Source organism: Antechinus flavipes, chromosome 5, assembly GCF_016432865.1.
Source record: "Antechinus flavipes isolate AdamAnt ecotype Samford, QLD, Australia chromosome 5, AdamAnt_v2, whole genome shotgun sequence".
In the NCBI taxonomy this organism is placed as follows: Eukaryota; Metazoa; Chordata; class Mammalia; order Dasyuromorphia; family Dasyuridae; genus Antechinus; species Antechinus flavipes.
The window spans coordinates 38,425,393-38,443,124 of record NC_067402.1 but is presented as its reverse complement, the minus strand read 5'-3'; the positions used below and the strand labels follow the sequence as shown (position 1 = coordinate 38,443,124).

Genomic DNA, 17,732 nt, shown 5'->3' with positions numbered 1-17,732 from the left:
ATACCTACCCTCCCTTCGGGATTCTTGTCAGGGTGATATTTCTGGGCCAGTCTAAAGTAGGCTTTCCTGATCTTGCTCTCTTCATGTCTACAAAATAGCATTTTACAAATGTATCAATCAATATACAAGAATACAAAAAGTCACCAACTCTTTGGGCAAAGAATATTTGGGTGGACATATTTCTTGTTTCTATAAAAGGCTACAAATTTGGTCATTCAGATTTCCAATTTTTTTGTCTTTTAACAGCCAGTATCTTCAGCATACAATACTGTGTCTCTAGCAAGCAGTTCACAACTGCTTTTCCAATTATTTGCCAATGACTAACAAAATGAATGATTTAGCTAAATGAAGACTACCAGTTTCATTAAAAATCACAAGCTTCATACAGGCAAAGGAATTGCAATGGTTAGGAAACAAACTCCAAAATTTCAACCCCGGGGAATTTCTAATTAGTCTCTGCTAACACACACACACACACACACACACACACACACACACACACACCCCTTTGCAATTTGGAGAATGGGAGAAAAATTATTTTTTTTTTAAAAGGGCGGGGGGAGTCTTAAAAATGAGGACCATTGTCTTAATTCTAAGATATAGTATGCTTTTTATGACCAAGATTGAAAAGTACAATTTAGCAGATTTTACATTATAAAAGAAAACCCTAACCACTTCACTTTTAAGTTATAGAATAATATAAACAAGTAACTTGGATAAAAAAGCACTCCAGAAGAGAAGATAGTCTCTGCCCTTAAGAAGCATGCCTAATCAAGGACAGATTTTGCTTACATTAGATAGTTTGCAAGGAAGAGTGGGATAAATGCAAAGGAAAAAAGGATTGTGAACAATCTAATGAAGGGAGAAATTGTCTTTGACCACAAGGCTTTAAGTAAGAGTTCCTTCCGAATATGAGTCTTAAAGAAAAGGTTGCATTGTGTAGTAGAGGAAGAGCGAAGAGGTAGGTCTATTGCAAAGATTAGGCCCAGTGGGGGCAAGGCATGACAAAGAGCCAAAGAAAACCGTTCTGGTTTGGCTGAAACACAAAATATGTTTAAAGAAACTGCTTGAAAAAGCTAGAAAAGTAGAGTGGACAACATTCATACTTTATTTGCAGGCCAAAGCAATCAAAAATGGTTGATCTGTTGATTGTTGTTGTAGTTTGTCCTTCCTGACATCCGGGAGGCGGTGCTGTGATATACAAGTGAGGGAGGCCTGGACTGGGTCACCAGCCTCCACCAGGCCCTGATGGCAGTGGAGCCCTTGGGCTTTTTAAGCTCCTCTGGCTGCCTGGGGCCACACTCACAGTAAGGTGAGAAGCTCCTAGGTGGCTCCTCCATGCCCGGTATTGTGTAAAGGCTGAGGATAGAGCAGAGGCACAAGACAGGCCCAACATCCTCAGGTTTCTTACATTTTAAGGGGGTGAAAATATATAAGCACATATGATCCACGGATAAATAGGGAATGACAAACAGAGGGAAGGCTTCCTGTACGAGCTGGGATTCATTGGAACTAAAGAAGCCACAGAGGTCCAGGCCAGGGAAAGATTCTGAACACTGAAGACAGCTGGAGAAGGTGCCCGGGCCGAGGGGCAGAGTGGGCCAGTGTGGGAGGCTGAAGTGAAAGAATTCTGGATGAGGAGAGAGGGGCTGCTTTATGAAAGGGCTTGGATATAAGAGAGTGGAGGAAGGGGCTGGAAATGGGGATCTGGAAGATGGCTGCCAGGGATCACATTCATAGTGGGTAATGTTCCTCCCTGGATGAGGGGCCTTCTTCCCACCCAGCTTCTGGGGGGGGAGGGGGGGAGTGGGGGTGGTGGTAACAAGACCAAAAGGAGAAGGTAAAGAAGGGCCAATTCACATGTGACTCGATTTTACCGAGTTGGGGAAAAGGGGGAGGAGAGGTCCGGCAGGGCTGGTTGTACACCTGGTCAGACTTGACTTATAGACCTCCATGGGAAGGGGGACCAAGTCTGAGCACGAGGAGGTGAGGGCAGGCTTCAGGGCGGTGCCTGTGTCTAAGGAGATATCGGGGTACAGTAGGTGAGAAGCAGTGAGCAGGCCTGGGCACCTTGGGCAGCAGCTACAGGGCAATGAGGAAGTGGGGAAAAGGGCAGAGGTCAGGAGTTGAGACAATGTGCTCAGCTGTGGACAAGGCATGTTTGAGATATCTGTGGGACATCCAGTTTCCAATGTCAAACTGGTAATTGGAGACATTCAATCTGCAGGCTTGAAGGTCTGCTAAGCCTGGACAAGCAGACCTGGAGACTGTCACACAGAGGCAATTTAACTTAGGGGACTTATGAAATCACCAAATAGTCAGGGGAGAGAGCTTAGGACTAAGACTTAGGAGTGAGACCTTGAGTGACCTGGACAAAGAGCCAGCCAAGAACCCTGAGAAGGGAAGAGGGGAGGAGGACAACCTAGAGAAGAGAAAGGCCATTGGGTCTGGCCAGTAAGAGACAATAACTTTAAAGAGAAGTTTCAGCTGAATGATTAAGTCAAAGGCCAGAGCTAAGAAGAGAGAAGAAAGGCAGCAGGAGCAGTTCTAGGATGCAGATTCTTAAAAGGCTGAGCTCTGCGATGACAAGAGCGAGGGGTGAGGGCCTTGTGAGCACGCTGCAAGCACAAGAGAAGGGGCCGACAGCAGGGACAAGACCAAAGGTTCGGTCACAGAAGCAATCTGTTGAATGCAGCCGCACGCACCGGGATCACTCGGGCTCTAGCGGGGCTTGCGTCAGGAAAAAGGAGGACCATCTGCTAACATGAGATAGACTGAAGGAAATAAGGACAAAAGCCATCTGGGTGATGGCAAAGAACGCAGGTAGATAACTGTTGGCAAGCAGCCTGAAACAGGAGGCCTAGTTCTTAGGGGAAGCAGGGGAACCAGGTGAGGACTAAGGAGGGAACGCAGTCCTGTGCTAAGGATACACTGGGCAAGTGTTAAAGGACGGTCCACCACAATGACACCTTAAATCGCCTTAGTCAGCACCTCGTAAGAAAGCAGAAGGCCAAAGTACTTGAGACACTATTAATGCATATGCTGAAGTCCCCTGGGGTAAGGGCAGGAGGTGGGAAGCCAGCATTGAAGACTGAGAGACAGGAGCTGAACTCACTAAGACAAGGAGATCAGAGGGTGACTGACCACAATGGGAGGGGATGGTAAATATGAACTGAATGAATCTCAAAAGGTGGGTGCTTCCGGAGTGGGAGTGGTACTCAATGGGAGGGGAAGATCAAAGATGACTTCAGTATAAACAATGCTACCTATCAAAAGAAATTAATATTAAGAAGCCACTTTGGAAAGGAGGATGGTTTAGTTAAATTTTGGACAAGCTCATCTTGAATTAAGAGCAAGAGAGCATTTTACAAACTTGACAATTCTATACATGACTGAGTTGCTATCATCCAGGTAGAGCTAGATAACAGAAAGGTAATTCTAAAGAGAGGTCAGAAATGGAAATCTGGGAGTTACATAAGTCTAAACTGAAGACACAGGAATAGAACAGAGTCCCCTAATAAAAGACCAGATAACTTAAACTACTAATATTCTTCACATATAATCTATCATAAACTTTTTTGAAAACTAGGCAAACTGTTCCTAAACCTCACATTTACAAACTTCAATATAAAACCATCATTTCTATAAAGATAAAATTTAAACAAATCCTAATGGTAATAAAGAATAAGGTTATATAAACAAACATTTCTGGCAAGAAATCTCAAATGTGAAACCAAATCACTGACTTCAAATGCAGAGCTATCTTTAGATAGTAAAGCCACATTAACAAAAACAAAAATGTATTAGTTTTGATATAAATGAAGGTTTTTTCATATTTTATTTTTCAAAAACTATTTACAAAAAATTAGTACTATGTGAGCTATTAATAACTATAATATTAATTATTAACTTACTGTCCCTGTCCATTAGGGAGGTTAAGCACTTCATAAGCATCATCTATTGACATTATAGGTGGTTTTTTTTCTACTTCCTTCTTCCAGGCATCAAGGGTATCTTTTAGAAGCTTCACCTTGAAAATAAAATGTTTCCATTTCAAATATTTCAGCAAAATGTGGATGAAACTATATACTTTGAAAATACATTCATTAAAGATTTAATTTAAACATCTAGTTTGCTCAATTAGGGAAACAAAATTGACCATTAAATTTATATATTTAGCAGTAAAGAAGAGTGGGAAAGGGAAGGGGGAGAGGGAAGAGACAATACTCTATTTGTTACATGTATTCTACTTCTTCAACTTTAAGAAATGTTAGATCTCACCCCGACAAAAGAAAAACAGTATTATATCAAGCTTTAAAATTAAAGGATTTTTCCAGTTTTAACAAGTGTAGGATGAAGATATTCCTGTTAACTGTAGTTATTTTAATACCACTGTACTAATGCTAAATTAAGTACATTATTTTAGTGTCCAAATAGATTTTTTTGGGAAAAATTTCTTGTAAGATGCATATGCTATTACACGTGTCCAAATACAAATCTATATATTTAAGAGAATTAGAAATATTTGATTAAATTAATACTCAGTGTGAAAATTCAAGGAATGCTGTAAAAACATAATCATACAAATGACTGTTATACAGATGATGCTATGACTGTCTTGACATTTGCAATGCAGGAGTCTGACTCAACACTGAGGATGGTCATACTATAACAACAGTTCAAGGATTGGGCCTAGCCCAGATCAGCCATGTGTGTATGCTGCAGGACAGCAGAAACAGGTTAGTGTGAATACCTGAAACCTGTCTTAGTCTAACTCTCCTGTCTAAGCAACACTCAGAACTACCTCTAGGCTGACCTATGCATACACAGGGGGCCTTCTTAAGGCCAGAACCAGGCAGGACTCTACCTACCAGGCCACCCAATTGTTACAACAAATGTTTATCTAAAGTATGCATAAAATTGTGTCTATATTTTGCTTGTGATAATATCATCATTGTCAGGACAATAAATGATATCAAAAGGATATAGAGATACATTTAAAGTTGATCTTGGAACAACTCCATTAACATAAGAAAAAATTAAACAATGATGAATTTGTAAGGAGGAAAAACCTTAACACAACTGATTATCCAAAGGTCATGATTTGAAGAAACATAAGATCATTCACTGACTTACTGGATCTTTAATTGGCCAGTCTGGAAATCGGAGTGTATCACAAAGATGTTTGAGGTAATAAATATTACAAAAGAGTTCATTCTCTAACTGTGGATAGTTGATAATAGGAATAGGACAATACTGATAAAGTGCTCTTGTGTTACTTTGAAGGCGTGGAGTGAAGTCAGCAAGATGAGCAGCTATCTTCTCAATCATGAGGCGCCTGTAAGTTATATTAATTATTCAAAAATCTCACAAGATTATTTCCTTAGACATGAATACATATGACAACTATCAGTAACTATACAGATTTTCAGATTAAACACAACATCAATCTAAGGCTTGATAATAAAAGCCTACAAGTTGGAACAAAATAAACCATGTCAACCCCCAAGAAGTCCTTAAATAAAGATAAATACAGTTATCCCTTCCACAATGTGGGGATTAGGAGCATGTGCCCTAATGATTTGAAAAATCCATGTAAAATTTTTTGGCTTTTCCTCTGTACTACAAATCTGAGGTTTTTTCTTTTTCTTTTATGATTTATTTATGGTACTTTAGTACCATAAATAGCTTTATTGTAAAATCTGAGTTGGTCATAGGTTACGTGTCATCTGCTGGCCTTTGTGTTGTCTATGACTTCACAAAACTCTCAAAAATTCCAATTTATTTCTTATGTTGACCTGCAACACAGCAAAACCGTAACAAGAAAAGTATTGATGAGGAAGGGATAAGTACTTATTCTAATTTGTGTCTATGTCTATGAACCAATGAAGGATGTTACCCCAAAACAAAAACAAAAACACAATTCTCATAAGCTTTTACATAGGAAGTTAAAATTAATAACTTTCTAGTACTTTAGGTAAAAATTTTCTCACAATCTATTTCTTTAGGATGTATGATACGTGTATATGTTTGCCTAAAGCGCTTCAATAAGTTACCAGTAAATCGACATGTATCTGGTATATATAAGATGCACTTATTTACTAAGTTTCTAATAATTATTGTGGTGATTCTAATCATGTAATCAGTTAAAGTAAAAATTTTAATATGAAAAAAAATTAAAGTAAGCACCAACCACAGCCCTAAATAATGAAACCAAGCATATAAATAGAAAACAAATGATAAATTACCTCATTTCACTGCTCCAGATAGCTTCAGGTGTATCAAATTCTCCTAGAAAAATCTCAGAAAATTTTTCTGGTTCATAATTTTCTAAATAGCACACCATTGCTTCAGGGAGGATATGCCCCATTATACTTCTTTGGACAATATCTTGCCCTTTTGTCTAAGGGGAAAAGAAAAGACTGAATTGCATAAATGAATTTACCCTGAAATCTTTAAACTGAAAATTTTAAGTGAGTCCAAGCTTAAGCTTTTTAAGGATCGCAAACATTTGATGTATATTATGTCTCCTCTGACGCCGAGAGTGACCCTATGAGGTAGTAATCGAATTACTTAACATGTGACTTGCTCATGGTTACATATCTAGTAAATGTGTGAAACACAATCTAAGTTTAGTCTTTCTTTGTCCCCATCCCGGGCTCCAGTCTCTTTACCACACTGTCTCTTTTGAGTACATCATTTGTGTGAAACCAGTTGCCTTTTGACTATTGCATTTACTTAGAACCATGGAAAATCTTAAAATGTTAATGGACTTCTTAGTTATAGATACAATAGTGCTAACAGGCTTCCCCTGTATACTCAGCAGTGAGAAGCAGACTTCCCTTAGCCCCCAGAAAGTTGGATGGATCTTCTAGAGTATGCATCTTGTGTTCCAGCTCTCTCTCAAATCAACAAGTGTCTAAAAAACAAGACTGTCAGAGACCAAGAAGTACAGCCAGCTTTCAGGAAAGGTAGTTTTATTATGAAGTTTCAGGTACACTGTGCTGTCTACATAAAATCACACTGCCGTCATCTAAAAGTGATGACAGTCAAGGTCTCTACCCTGCTGTTTTGCTGCCTTACGGTATAAGAACAATGATGATGAACCTCAACCATCCATCAGGTCACTGAGCTTCAAAAAAGGAACTAATACATCCTGCTAAAACTAATCAGAAAGGCATCTCAAAACTACTTTCTTGTCTTCATATTCACAATCAGAAAACTTAACAGAAAGCATTTTCTATAGTTTCCATCTATGGACATTTAAAAAAAAAATGCAATCAAAAGAGGCAGCTAGGTGGCGCAGCAAATAGAGCTGCAGCCCTGAAGTCAAGAGGACCTGAATTCAAAATCTCAGCCACTTATTACTTCTCCTAGCTATGTGACCCTGGGCAAGTCACTTAACCCCAATTGCCTCAGGGGGAAAAAAAATCAAGAGGAAAAAAAGGTATAAGGAATGTACTTTTGATCTTTTACTAAATCCAGACTTCATCACAGAACTATTCATAAGGCACGTTCTAATAAAATATACAAAATTCAACATTTGTTAAGACTTCCAGATAAGACTTTCTTTAAAAAGGGGGCTAAGAATTGCTTATTAACTTTGATTTAAGCTTGGTTTACATCCCAAGCGCTGTATGATAATTGAGAAAACATTTACAAATGCAATTTTAGGCTAATTCCTAAACACAAAAATCCCAAATTCTCACCATTATGCACTAGTGGACACATATGTTAAAAAAGGAGAAAGGCAACTAGAGAGAGGCCCAGGAGGAGACACAGACGGGCAGGGATCCCCAAGAGAACAATCACCACACAGTAACTGGTGGATTCAGCAGATGTAGCTGGAGTGTGTGGTGGCTGTACTTTCTGATCCTACTGCAATCTCTTATAACTTGCCATTTGTCCCAAAAAGCCATATTACCGCTCAAATGCAGTTTTCATTGAGAGTCACAGACTACATATCAATGATTCCTTCCTGACAACCCCACAATGATGACACTGGTTTTAAACTGCTGTGGTTTAGGACTTCAATGATAGTGATCCTATTGGAGTGAAAGAATTTATGCTGAAAGAAGCTGGGTAATGGGACTAAGGGCCCTGGCCTTTGCAGGGCACTTGCAGCAGTTAATGAAGTTTGATTTGAAGTTTTAAGCTGAGTGGACTCCATCCATCCACAAGCCTGGTTGTGAGGTACATATGAAAATTAAGGTAAGGATAAAAGGGAAAATATGTAGAATCACTGTGAAAGGGAAGGAAAGATTTCAACTCAGCATCTGTAGAAGCATACTTCTTTCAATTCATTAGATTATGTCTTGCCTGCCAGGCACAGTGCTAGGTGTTGGAAAGATAAAGCCAAGGATATAATTTTTTATGCAGGGAAATTTGGACACAAATAAGTACAAAACATACAAAGAGATGTGACATAATTGATCATACTATCACTGTTAAGAATAAACAATTTAAAGGGGAAAAAAAGAGAAGGAAAGAAATGATGTCTAAAAATATCTCTTAATAGTAAGAAATTTTAAAATTTCTTTCACATAATGAATCAAATCATAGCTAGACTCCTAGAAAGATATGAAATGTTAAGCAATAGAAGGAAAGATAAAACTTATTGAAATTATGGAAAGGAAATATGGTTTCAAGTTTTTTTCCCCCTAACATAATTCTGATAAGACTGAATTATTCTACCTTTTCATGGATATTTTACCTACTTTTTTTGGATTGTACCAGGACACATCTCTATGTCTTAAACAAGATAAGAAAGGGATAAGCATGTATTAAATGCAGACTGTGTACCAGGCATTATACTAAATACTTTACAAATAATGCATTTAAAATTTATATCTAAATCTAAAAATAAGATAGCCAACAGTACTTCTGCTATTGTTTTGTATTTTTCCATATTCTATTTGAAATTAACAGTAAATATATTTAAAGAAAGTACTTCAGATCTCATGGAAAATTAAACTTGTCCAGCATGGCCAAGAAATACAAAATGACATACGTGAATCTGGTCAATGAGACATTTGGCTAAGTGAAGCTTTGACATTTTCAAGCAATTAGAAGACAATAAAATATACTTAATACTTAAAGTTCTGTTAAAGTATTAATTTTAATACTTACCATAATTTATTAAGATCTAAAGTGTGCCTATAGGTCTTTAGATGTGTGAATATGACTTTTAACAAAAATTTTTAGTCAATATAAAGCAGCATTCAACTTCTCATTTTTTCTTTATATTATAATACATCTAACGAGTGGGAGGCAGAAGGGAATTAAATTCAAATCAGCTGTATGACTTTGGGTGACTCACATCATCTCCAGAAGCCTTAGCTGTTGATCTGTCACACTGCAAAAAGACAATATCCACACTACCCACTTCACAGGCTTGCTAGGAAAGCACTTTTACAAACCTTAAACCACAGTCAACTCTATTACTCCAAAAGGATGAATTGGTTGCTTTTATTATACAACATCATTAGCTAGATTTTCAAAATTCAAAGAATTTCCAGCTATAATATGATATAATATAATAATATTACAAACCATGTCTCCCTCCAGTGCCAACCAGCCTCTAAAAGTCTGGTAAAGTCTATGGACCATATCTCAGAAAAATCTTCTAAAATGTATTAAGTCACACACACATATTACAAAGAAAACCAATTATACTGAAATAAGGTTGTAAAAACATTTTAAAATCCAAGAACATTGACTCCAGATTAAGAATCTCTAGATTAAAGTATTTCTAATTCATATAATTCATACCCATAAGAAAAATGAAAACTATGTGTCTATGACTGAGAATTGGTAGACAATTAAATGCTTCTAATAGAATGCTGGCATTAACTATTATTATTACCAGCACAATTATATCTTCTCTAATTATATTAAAGACAGCTGAAATCTTGATAAACCCTACTGGGATTTGTAAAAATTATGCAGATTTATAAAAACAACTTAGTTTTGTACAAGGAGAGGTACAGATTTCATTCTTAGAGATGCTTAATGGTACCAATTCTCATTTGAGACTTCAGTAATAAATTATTATACTAAATAAAGCAAAGAAACATTTCACAGAGAATGATAGAGACATAAGCTGCAAAAAAAGTCACTGTTGCCCTTTCTCAGAACTTTGGGGCGTGCGTGCGTGTGCGTGTGCATGTGTGTTTGTGTACACCTAGAGTAAAAGCCCAAGCCATTTTCCCAATGTAGAGTTTTATATTTTGAAAATAACTACAAATCCTTACCTCTTCAGATTTGAAGGCTTGTTTGGTATGTGTATACTTTAAAAACCTAAGGAACAAAAATAAATCACCTATTAGATCTTAAAAATTAACTTACATTTTTGGCAATTTCAGCTTTTAAAGATTTTTTTTAAATGTGTGGAAAATGAACAAAGTTAACAAGAATGAAATCAGTCAATTCATTTACCTATCCTAGAAATGAGTTTCAAATTACTCTAAGAATCTGAGAGAAAAGGAGAGATACATATTTATCAAAATACATTACTGGAACAATTTTTCTCTGTACCTTGCAATAGGAAGTACATTAGATCCTGTATACATCATGATGAAGAAAAATGCTCCGCTAAGATAAAGACGAGGTAACTGTGGATTATCCTGCATGATGTGGTACAGTAAAATGGCCACCTTTTCAACAAGGATAGGATCAAAAGTCATCAGCAGCTAAAAGAGAGAGTTTTTCTAGTCAGAATCATTTTAGTTATCAAGTTTATTTTTAAAAGCTTAAGAAATCCACAAAATCAAAAATGAATGTCTTTGGAATGCTAATAGTTTATTTGTAAGTGGTCATTAGAAACAAGCTAAGCTTTGGCAATTTCATCTCTCTGTTAACTCTCAACATGACTGAAAGCTCTGCTGTGTTCTATAAATAGCAACTAAGACATCCCTGAAATAACATTTAAAACAATCCTAAATACCCTGTTGATATGAATTTTTCAGACCTGGGGGTACAATGGTTCTTGTACATGGGGTTTTCCTTATGAGAAAAGACTTTCAGGTTGACCAAAAAGTAAAAGGTAATGGGCCTGCACACCACCATTCCCTTTGGCATGGGCTCATATTAAGTTAATCAAAACCTAATCTGGCAGAACAAGTCATAATCTCCTATTTTAAGAGATCCTGCTAAGAACTCTGAAGACAAGAGACGACTATAAACTTTCAGGCATCTTGTGAATATGGGACATTCCTAAAAACTCTGATCCACAAACATTAATACTTTTAAGTTATTCTACTTTCCAATAGTGGTAGAGATGAGACACAAAGGATGATGGGAGTCCAAACTATACGTAAGACCCTTATAAGTTTATATGACCTTGGCAAGTCCCATAATTTCCTTATGTATAAGACAGTAACAGAGTATACCTTACAAGGTGGTGGGAATCAAATGAAATTATGTATGTCAAAGTGCTTTGTAAACTTTAAAGCCCTACAAAAAAAGTTTTCACTGAAGAAAAAAAAAATTATTGATTTTTACACCTGAATATATTATAAAATAAAACAAATACTTGTCAAGTTGACTATTAGAAATAAAATTTACTGATATGTTTCTGAATTTCCCCCCCCAATACTTGTTAATAAACTACCTAAACTAACTAAATGCAACCAGGATAAGCAAAAACACTAGGCTCATAAAAGAATGAAATAGTAATAACACAATGGCAAAATATTAAGAGGCAACAATCATGTTATGTTGGCACACTTCCACATATAAAGATCCTTATTTCCAATGTTGGATGGCAGAACATAATAAAACCACTTCAACTCCTCACTAACACAGAAGATAGGAAGGACAGAAATACTTATATTAATTCTTTAAATAGTCCATTTATCTACAATGCTAATTATATATAAGAATATACAGTTAAAACCAAAACAACTTAAATTAAAAAATTAAATTAATAACCAAGTTAGCTAGCATGCTCCCAAATGTCAATGAAAGACAAATATTATGGAGGATTTGGGTCTATTCCATACTGATTAACATAGCAAAAGAAAGAATTAAAAAGTACACCTTTAAATATTCTAAAATAAGGAAAAGCTCAATAGTTTTTAGTTTGAAAATACAAATAATAGCCTCCTCCTGACAGAGAAGTGACCCAGCTTTCAGAATGAGGAGAACATTTTTGGACATGGCCAATGCAGGAATTTGTTCTGCTTGTCTCCACATTAGACAAGGTTTTGTTTTTCTTTTTTTCAATCTGGGATAGCGGGGGAAGGGGAAGAAAGAGGTTGAATGGGGGAAAGGAAATTTTTAACTAGGAAAACAATAAAAATAAAGAAAATAAGCAACTTACCTGTATAATATGGGGAAGGCAAGTATTGTCTGACAGTAATCGTTTTACTCTGGGCAGAGGTCTTATAATGGCATTATCTTGATCCCTAAAAAAATATTCAGGTCAATATTTAATCTACTCAATAAAATGGATATTTATACAGCTGACATTTCTTTACAGGTAGAAAGCATGTTAAATTATTTAACAACAATAATAACAACAAAAGACTTAAACTCTCCTATAGCTGGGAAAATGATTAGATGTTCTGAGTTAATCTGGGTACTTAATGGAACTTCAGTTCCTTCCATAAAATTTCCTTGCAAAACAGTACTAAAAGAGTCAACGATTCTTATTTACTGTTTAATTATCAGACAGTGTTGTCCAATAAATTTCACTTATTTTCCCCAATGGCTGCATCAGATCCTAATACTAAATTTAGACCTTAAAAACCCTCAGATTTATTATTTCATTCCTTTCAAAAATAAACTTACAAATATAATCTGAGAAAAAAAGTAACAAGAATCTCAGATATTACTGAAGATACTGAAAGTATGTGTCAATATGTCCTATCAACAAAGTCTAAACTGCTGGAAGAGATACAGTATGTTCATTAATATAGGAGAACAATATTTGAGCCAGTATGTACTTGCTACATCAATGGTGATCAATCTTGACCGCAAGAATTTATCCATGTCAAAGGGCTCTTGATGATTTTTTCAAAAGCTTTAAAATTCTTACCAATTTAAATGTTTTTATTATATTGCTAAAATGTTAGAGTATGTTATATCTTTTCTGCCTCTGAAAGAATGTTACTACTTTGGTTCTAATCATTCAGGCAACATTAACTTCACCAAGCTCAGACGAACTGAATGTGGCTCTAGAATCACACTACTAATAATGTCATTAGCCTCTATTATGTGTAAACATGCACAAAAATAGTCCAGGACAACAAAAATATCAGCAATTCAGACATGGAAATATTATTATATTATATTTTACCTGCTTGGAAAATATCCACACATTGTGATCAGCATGTTGAGTATAAGAGTAGCAAGATCAGTTTCATTCAGTACAGCCTGTCCAGTGGCTAAGACACACCATTTAAGCTGTGGAATAACTTGTAGTGGTCGCCATCCATCCATGCCCTGAGCCCAACACCGTGTTTTTGGAGTCAATAGTCCTTTGGTCCACAATTCTTGCATCTAAATAAATAAATAATAATTTAGTCTACTTTCCCATTACATGTAAAGACAATTTTAACATTCATTTTTATATAAAATTTAAAATTTTATACCTCCTTCCCTCCCCCTAGATGGCAAGCAATTTGGATATAGTTATAAATGTTCTTGCATCTAAATGAAGAAATGTTTTGTTCATTACAAATGGAAAATAAAACCTAAATTTAAATCTCTTTGCTGACAATTAATTTGTTATCTTACACAAATTATGATCTACAAATATTTAAGCATTTACCCCTTTGGTAAATTTGCTCTTCTGCTCAGTTGCAAAATGATCCTTCTTGTTAAGATATCTGGACTTTTAAAACAGTCTGAGTCATCTTATTCATTTAGGAATACTAGGGTCCTTGTTGCCATTCCTTCTTCCTCCTAGTTGCCATTGACACTATCCTGGTCATGCTCCCCTCGTTTCACACTTGTATTACTCTGGTCTACCTGGTTCTAGGTTACAACTTCTCCAATATCATTTTCAGTTTCTTAATATATCACTCTCCTAAAAAGAAAAATATACAAAAAAGCCTACTTCTTCAATATCGCTAATTTCTTATAAAAATCTTACTGACAAAGTCTCTCTGTAGATTTTAAAGTTTTTCATAATCTGTAAAGCAGAGGTTTCCATTATTGAATCCACAGGTGCTTAAGGGATCTGTGGAAAGATTTCAGGAGTCTGTGAATTTGGATGGGGGAAAAAATTACATCCTTATTTTCACTAAGCTAATTAAAGTTCAGCATCCAACTAAATTACGAATGCAGGTGATAAATATTATTATGAGAAAGTTTCATATGACAATCAAAATGATTCATGCTTCCAAAAAGAAAAACGTGAAGAATCCCTGTACCACATATAGTATGTGACCAATTTCTCTTCCTGGTTCTTTCTCCATGACTGCATACTGGGACTCACTATATGAGCACATTTTCCCTCTATGCTGTAATCTCCACCTTAAATCTAACATATCCAAACGATTTCTCTTCCCCCAAGCCCACACTAGCTCCTATATCCCCCAATACGCTCCTCCCAGGCCTCAAGCTCACACGCTAGAAGTAAGACTTGACTCTTCCTCTTCCTCCCCCATGTCCAAGCTGGCCAAGGCCTGTCTATTTCAGCTCTGCAGCGTCATTCCCAAACACTTGTGACACTGCTACTCCTCGAGGACAGGCCCTCAGCTTCTCGTGTCTGGATCATGCCAGAGGTGCAGGGATGTCTGCCTGCCTCAAGCCATTCCCCATTCCAAGTCACCCTCCATTCTGCCACCGAAGTGATTTTCCTAAAGTACAGGTGCAATCACATCCCCTTCTCGCCCCTCACCTCTTCAATAAACTCAATGGCTCCCTATCATCTCCAGACTACATACTCTTCAATCCAGTTAAATGAAGAAAGTTATGGAGGTTATTTGACTTCCCTAAGGTGACAGTGCTAATGAGCAGCAGGCCTTGAGAATACTTATAATCAGTATGAACTTGAGCCTTACTTGCCTAACTTGTAAGAATAAGGGAATTAGATTAGATGGCTCCTGAAGAGTCCTTTTACCCTCTCCTTCACTCCCTAATCAGTGTTTTGAAAACAAGTTGCTTCTTTTCCTCCTTTTTCACTTTTTCTCTGAAATCTTCTAACACTTTTAGTTCCCATCACACAATTTAGCCTCTTCATTTTAAACTGTCTTGTACTCTTTACCTACTGTTTTACATGCCCGTCATGCCTCCCAAAATAGACTGGATGAGCTCCTGTGGAGAGTCATCCACTCCCTTCTGTAATTCTCATGGCATCTAATGAACAAGTGAAGCTAGAAACTAGAAACATAAGCAAAATACATTCAAGTTTCTAATTTCCATTTTAAATAGCAGCCTTCAAAGAGAAGCACTAAAAAGAAATTGTTTAAGTTGGATTCTAAAATATTAAAATGTGCTGGTTTTAGAAATAATTCTTTATCCTAAGACAACTGGGAACTACCTTCCAAGGTTCCACAGAGTAAGGAATAGGTAAGACTGGAGTATGGTTCTAACTAATGTAAAGTGTGGCTATATTTGTCTGCACACCATAGTTAGTTAACCATTTGTTATATTATTACATTGATTTTACTCCATTTCATTAATGTAAAAAATTTTAAAGCATATAATAAATTCCCCAATATTGCCTGACAACAGGTAAAGTCAGTTCCTTTCACAACTTCTCTTAGTTCTTACATATTTTAATCTATTTCATATATGCTCTTTATCATGGTTCCTCATCTTGTCTAACAGCTATTCTTAATTTGGACACCAATAAGGCTTTCTGACTCTAGGATCTAAATGGTAACTAGATAAGTTAGTGCCAAATTTTAAAATATTAAGGTCACAAATGAGGCTAGAAAAGAGATTCCTTTCAATATCAGATTGCCTATACGACATAGGTCACATTCCACTCCAGCCTGCATTCTCGAGGTTAAGAGGCAGAAAACGAAGATGCTGATAAGAGTTTGTCAGACTGCTAGTCCTGGTAAAATGATGTATCATTTTCTGTGGCTGTTATAGCTTGAAGACAAGATATTCCTGGAAGGTGGTCTCTCTCTATTACTTTCTCTCTACCAAAAAAAGGTTCTTTCATTTTTGGCTAGGCGATCCCCGAGGGCATCTTTGTCCAAGGCTCCTTTACCACTTTTCTATAGCCCCTCTGTGATCCTAATTTGGGCTGGAAACCAAAGTGGGGGTTAGGGGTGGGCAGTGGGTGATGGGAAGATTAGCACTCAGTATTTTACAGTGAGCCTCAATTATACCACTTATATGATAACCCAATGTATATAAAAAACACAGGAAAAAGGAGACTGGCCTCAAGAAGAGAAAAGGAATAAGGCTATGTAAGTGGAAAAAGTCTGTGCCCCAATAGGAAGCTTTTTTCTATTTCTAAAATATGAAAATTAGATTTATTTAAACAGATCTGAATTTGAGGAGACAAGAATCTATCTGTCTGAACCTGGCTCTAACACTTGAACACCCTGACCTTGGCTTTGATCACCAAATCTGTAGGAATTTTTCAGTGAATTCCCAAGCATTAAGGCAATTAAATATTGAAACATTATTATTATTTATAAAATCATCATTCCAATGAAAGTATTGTAAAAATGTATTCATTAAGTTACATTTTCTCCTCAACCAGTGATGTTCAGAATTTGAAGTTCAAATACACAGGTTTTTGCTTCTTATGAACAAAGACGGATCCCTGGAAGATTTCCCCAAAGAAGCATCTTTAGAAACGCTTATCAATACACACCTCATGAAATCCATAAGGGCCACTCCTTTCTTTGTCTGCATTGCCGAAATACCATTCCTTCTCACTCTCTCTCTTCATATCAGGTGCAGCCTCAATCACATTGCTCTGAAATTTAAAGAGTTGGGGTTTCACACAATAAAAATGAAAATCAGAGTACTCTTAAAAACGGGGAAATTGATAAAATCAATTATGATATCAATACTGCATTCCCTTTCCATTTAAAGTTCATTTCATACTGACATTTTCAAGATTTAAGTTGCTTTCAGTTTTACGAGTGTGATTATTTCTGAGAACTGAACACTACATGTTCAAAGGAAAAAAAATCTGGACATCATGTCTTTCTCAGTTTGTTGATCTTACAGGTAACATTTGAAATTAAATTCAAAGGCAGCAGCACTGTTTCAAGAGACTGCTTTCCTTTCTCAGGAAATCGAAGTGCTTGTAGCAAAAGTTATTGCTTATAGAACAGATATGACCTTAAACCACTGCTTAAAGTCACTTCTGTCTCTGGCTAGGAGCCATTTATTTTAAATAAGTAATTCACTAAATGTGAAAGGTTTGAATGTTAAAGGGTTTTTAATAACTTTTCAAAGAATCACCTATAAGTTCAAAGTGGCAGATTATAACTCATCTATGATGCTTCATCCTGTACAATTCTGGTCTACCTTCAAAATTCTGCAGGTATCAGACCAGTCATCTTTTATCTTCTGGGCCACATAACAAGTCTAACTTTCTTTCTTCACTGATGTCTCTTATGCCATTTCTCAAGCACTGGTCACCACTGCTTATAGATCAGCTTACTGGCACTATCATATAACTCTTTTTACTCTTTTGGTAATCTAAAAGTTCATTTCCTAGGATGCATTCTTCCAAAGTTCACAACCACTATCACTTAGACCACTATTCCCCTTTAGATGCTGGTAGAGACTAGCAACTCTTAAACCAC

At 36.4% G+C, this 17,732-nt stretch overlaps 1 protein-coding gene across 1 annotated transcript in view; it reads right to left on the bottom strand.

Annotated features, from left to right (window-relative positions):
- DNAJC13 (DnaJ heat shock protein family (Hsp40) member C13) overlaps nucleotides 1-17,732 on the bottom strand; it is a 108,629-nt gene that overhangs the window by 40,478 nt on the left and 50,419 nt on the right. Inside the window, exons 28-36 of the mRNA XM_051962344.1 lie at nucleotides 16,787-16,891; nucleotides 13,301-13,503; nucleotides 12,323-12,407; nucleotides 10,537-10,691; nucleotides 10,254-10,299; nucleotides 6,249-6,403; nucleotides 5,137-5,338; nucleotides 3,915-4,030; nucleotides 9-87 (exon numbers count right to left, since the gene is read on the bottom strand). Coding sequence (XP_051818304.1) covers nucleotides 9-87; nucleotides 3,915-4,030; nucleotides 5,137-5,338; nucleotides 6,249-6,403; nucleotides 10,254-10,299; nucleotides 10,537-10,691; nucleotides 12,323-12,407; nucleotides 13,301-13,503; nucleotides 16,787-16,891 — 1,146 coding nt within the window. The remainder of the gene's footprint in view (nucleotides 1-8; nucleotides 88-3,914; nucleotides 4,031-5,136; nucleotides 5,339-6,248; nucleotides 6,404-10,253; nucleotides 10,300-10,536; nucleotides 10,692-12,322; nucleotides 12,408-13,300; nucleotides 13,504-16,786; nucleotides 16,892-17,732) is intronic.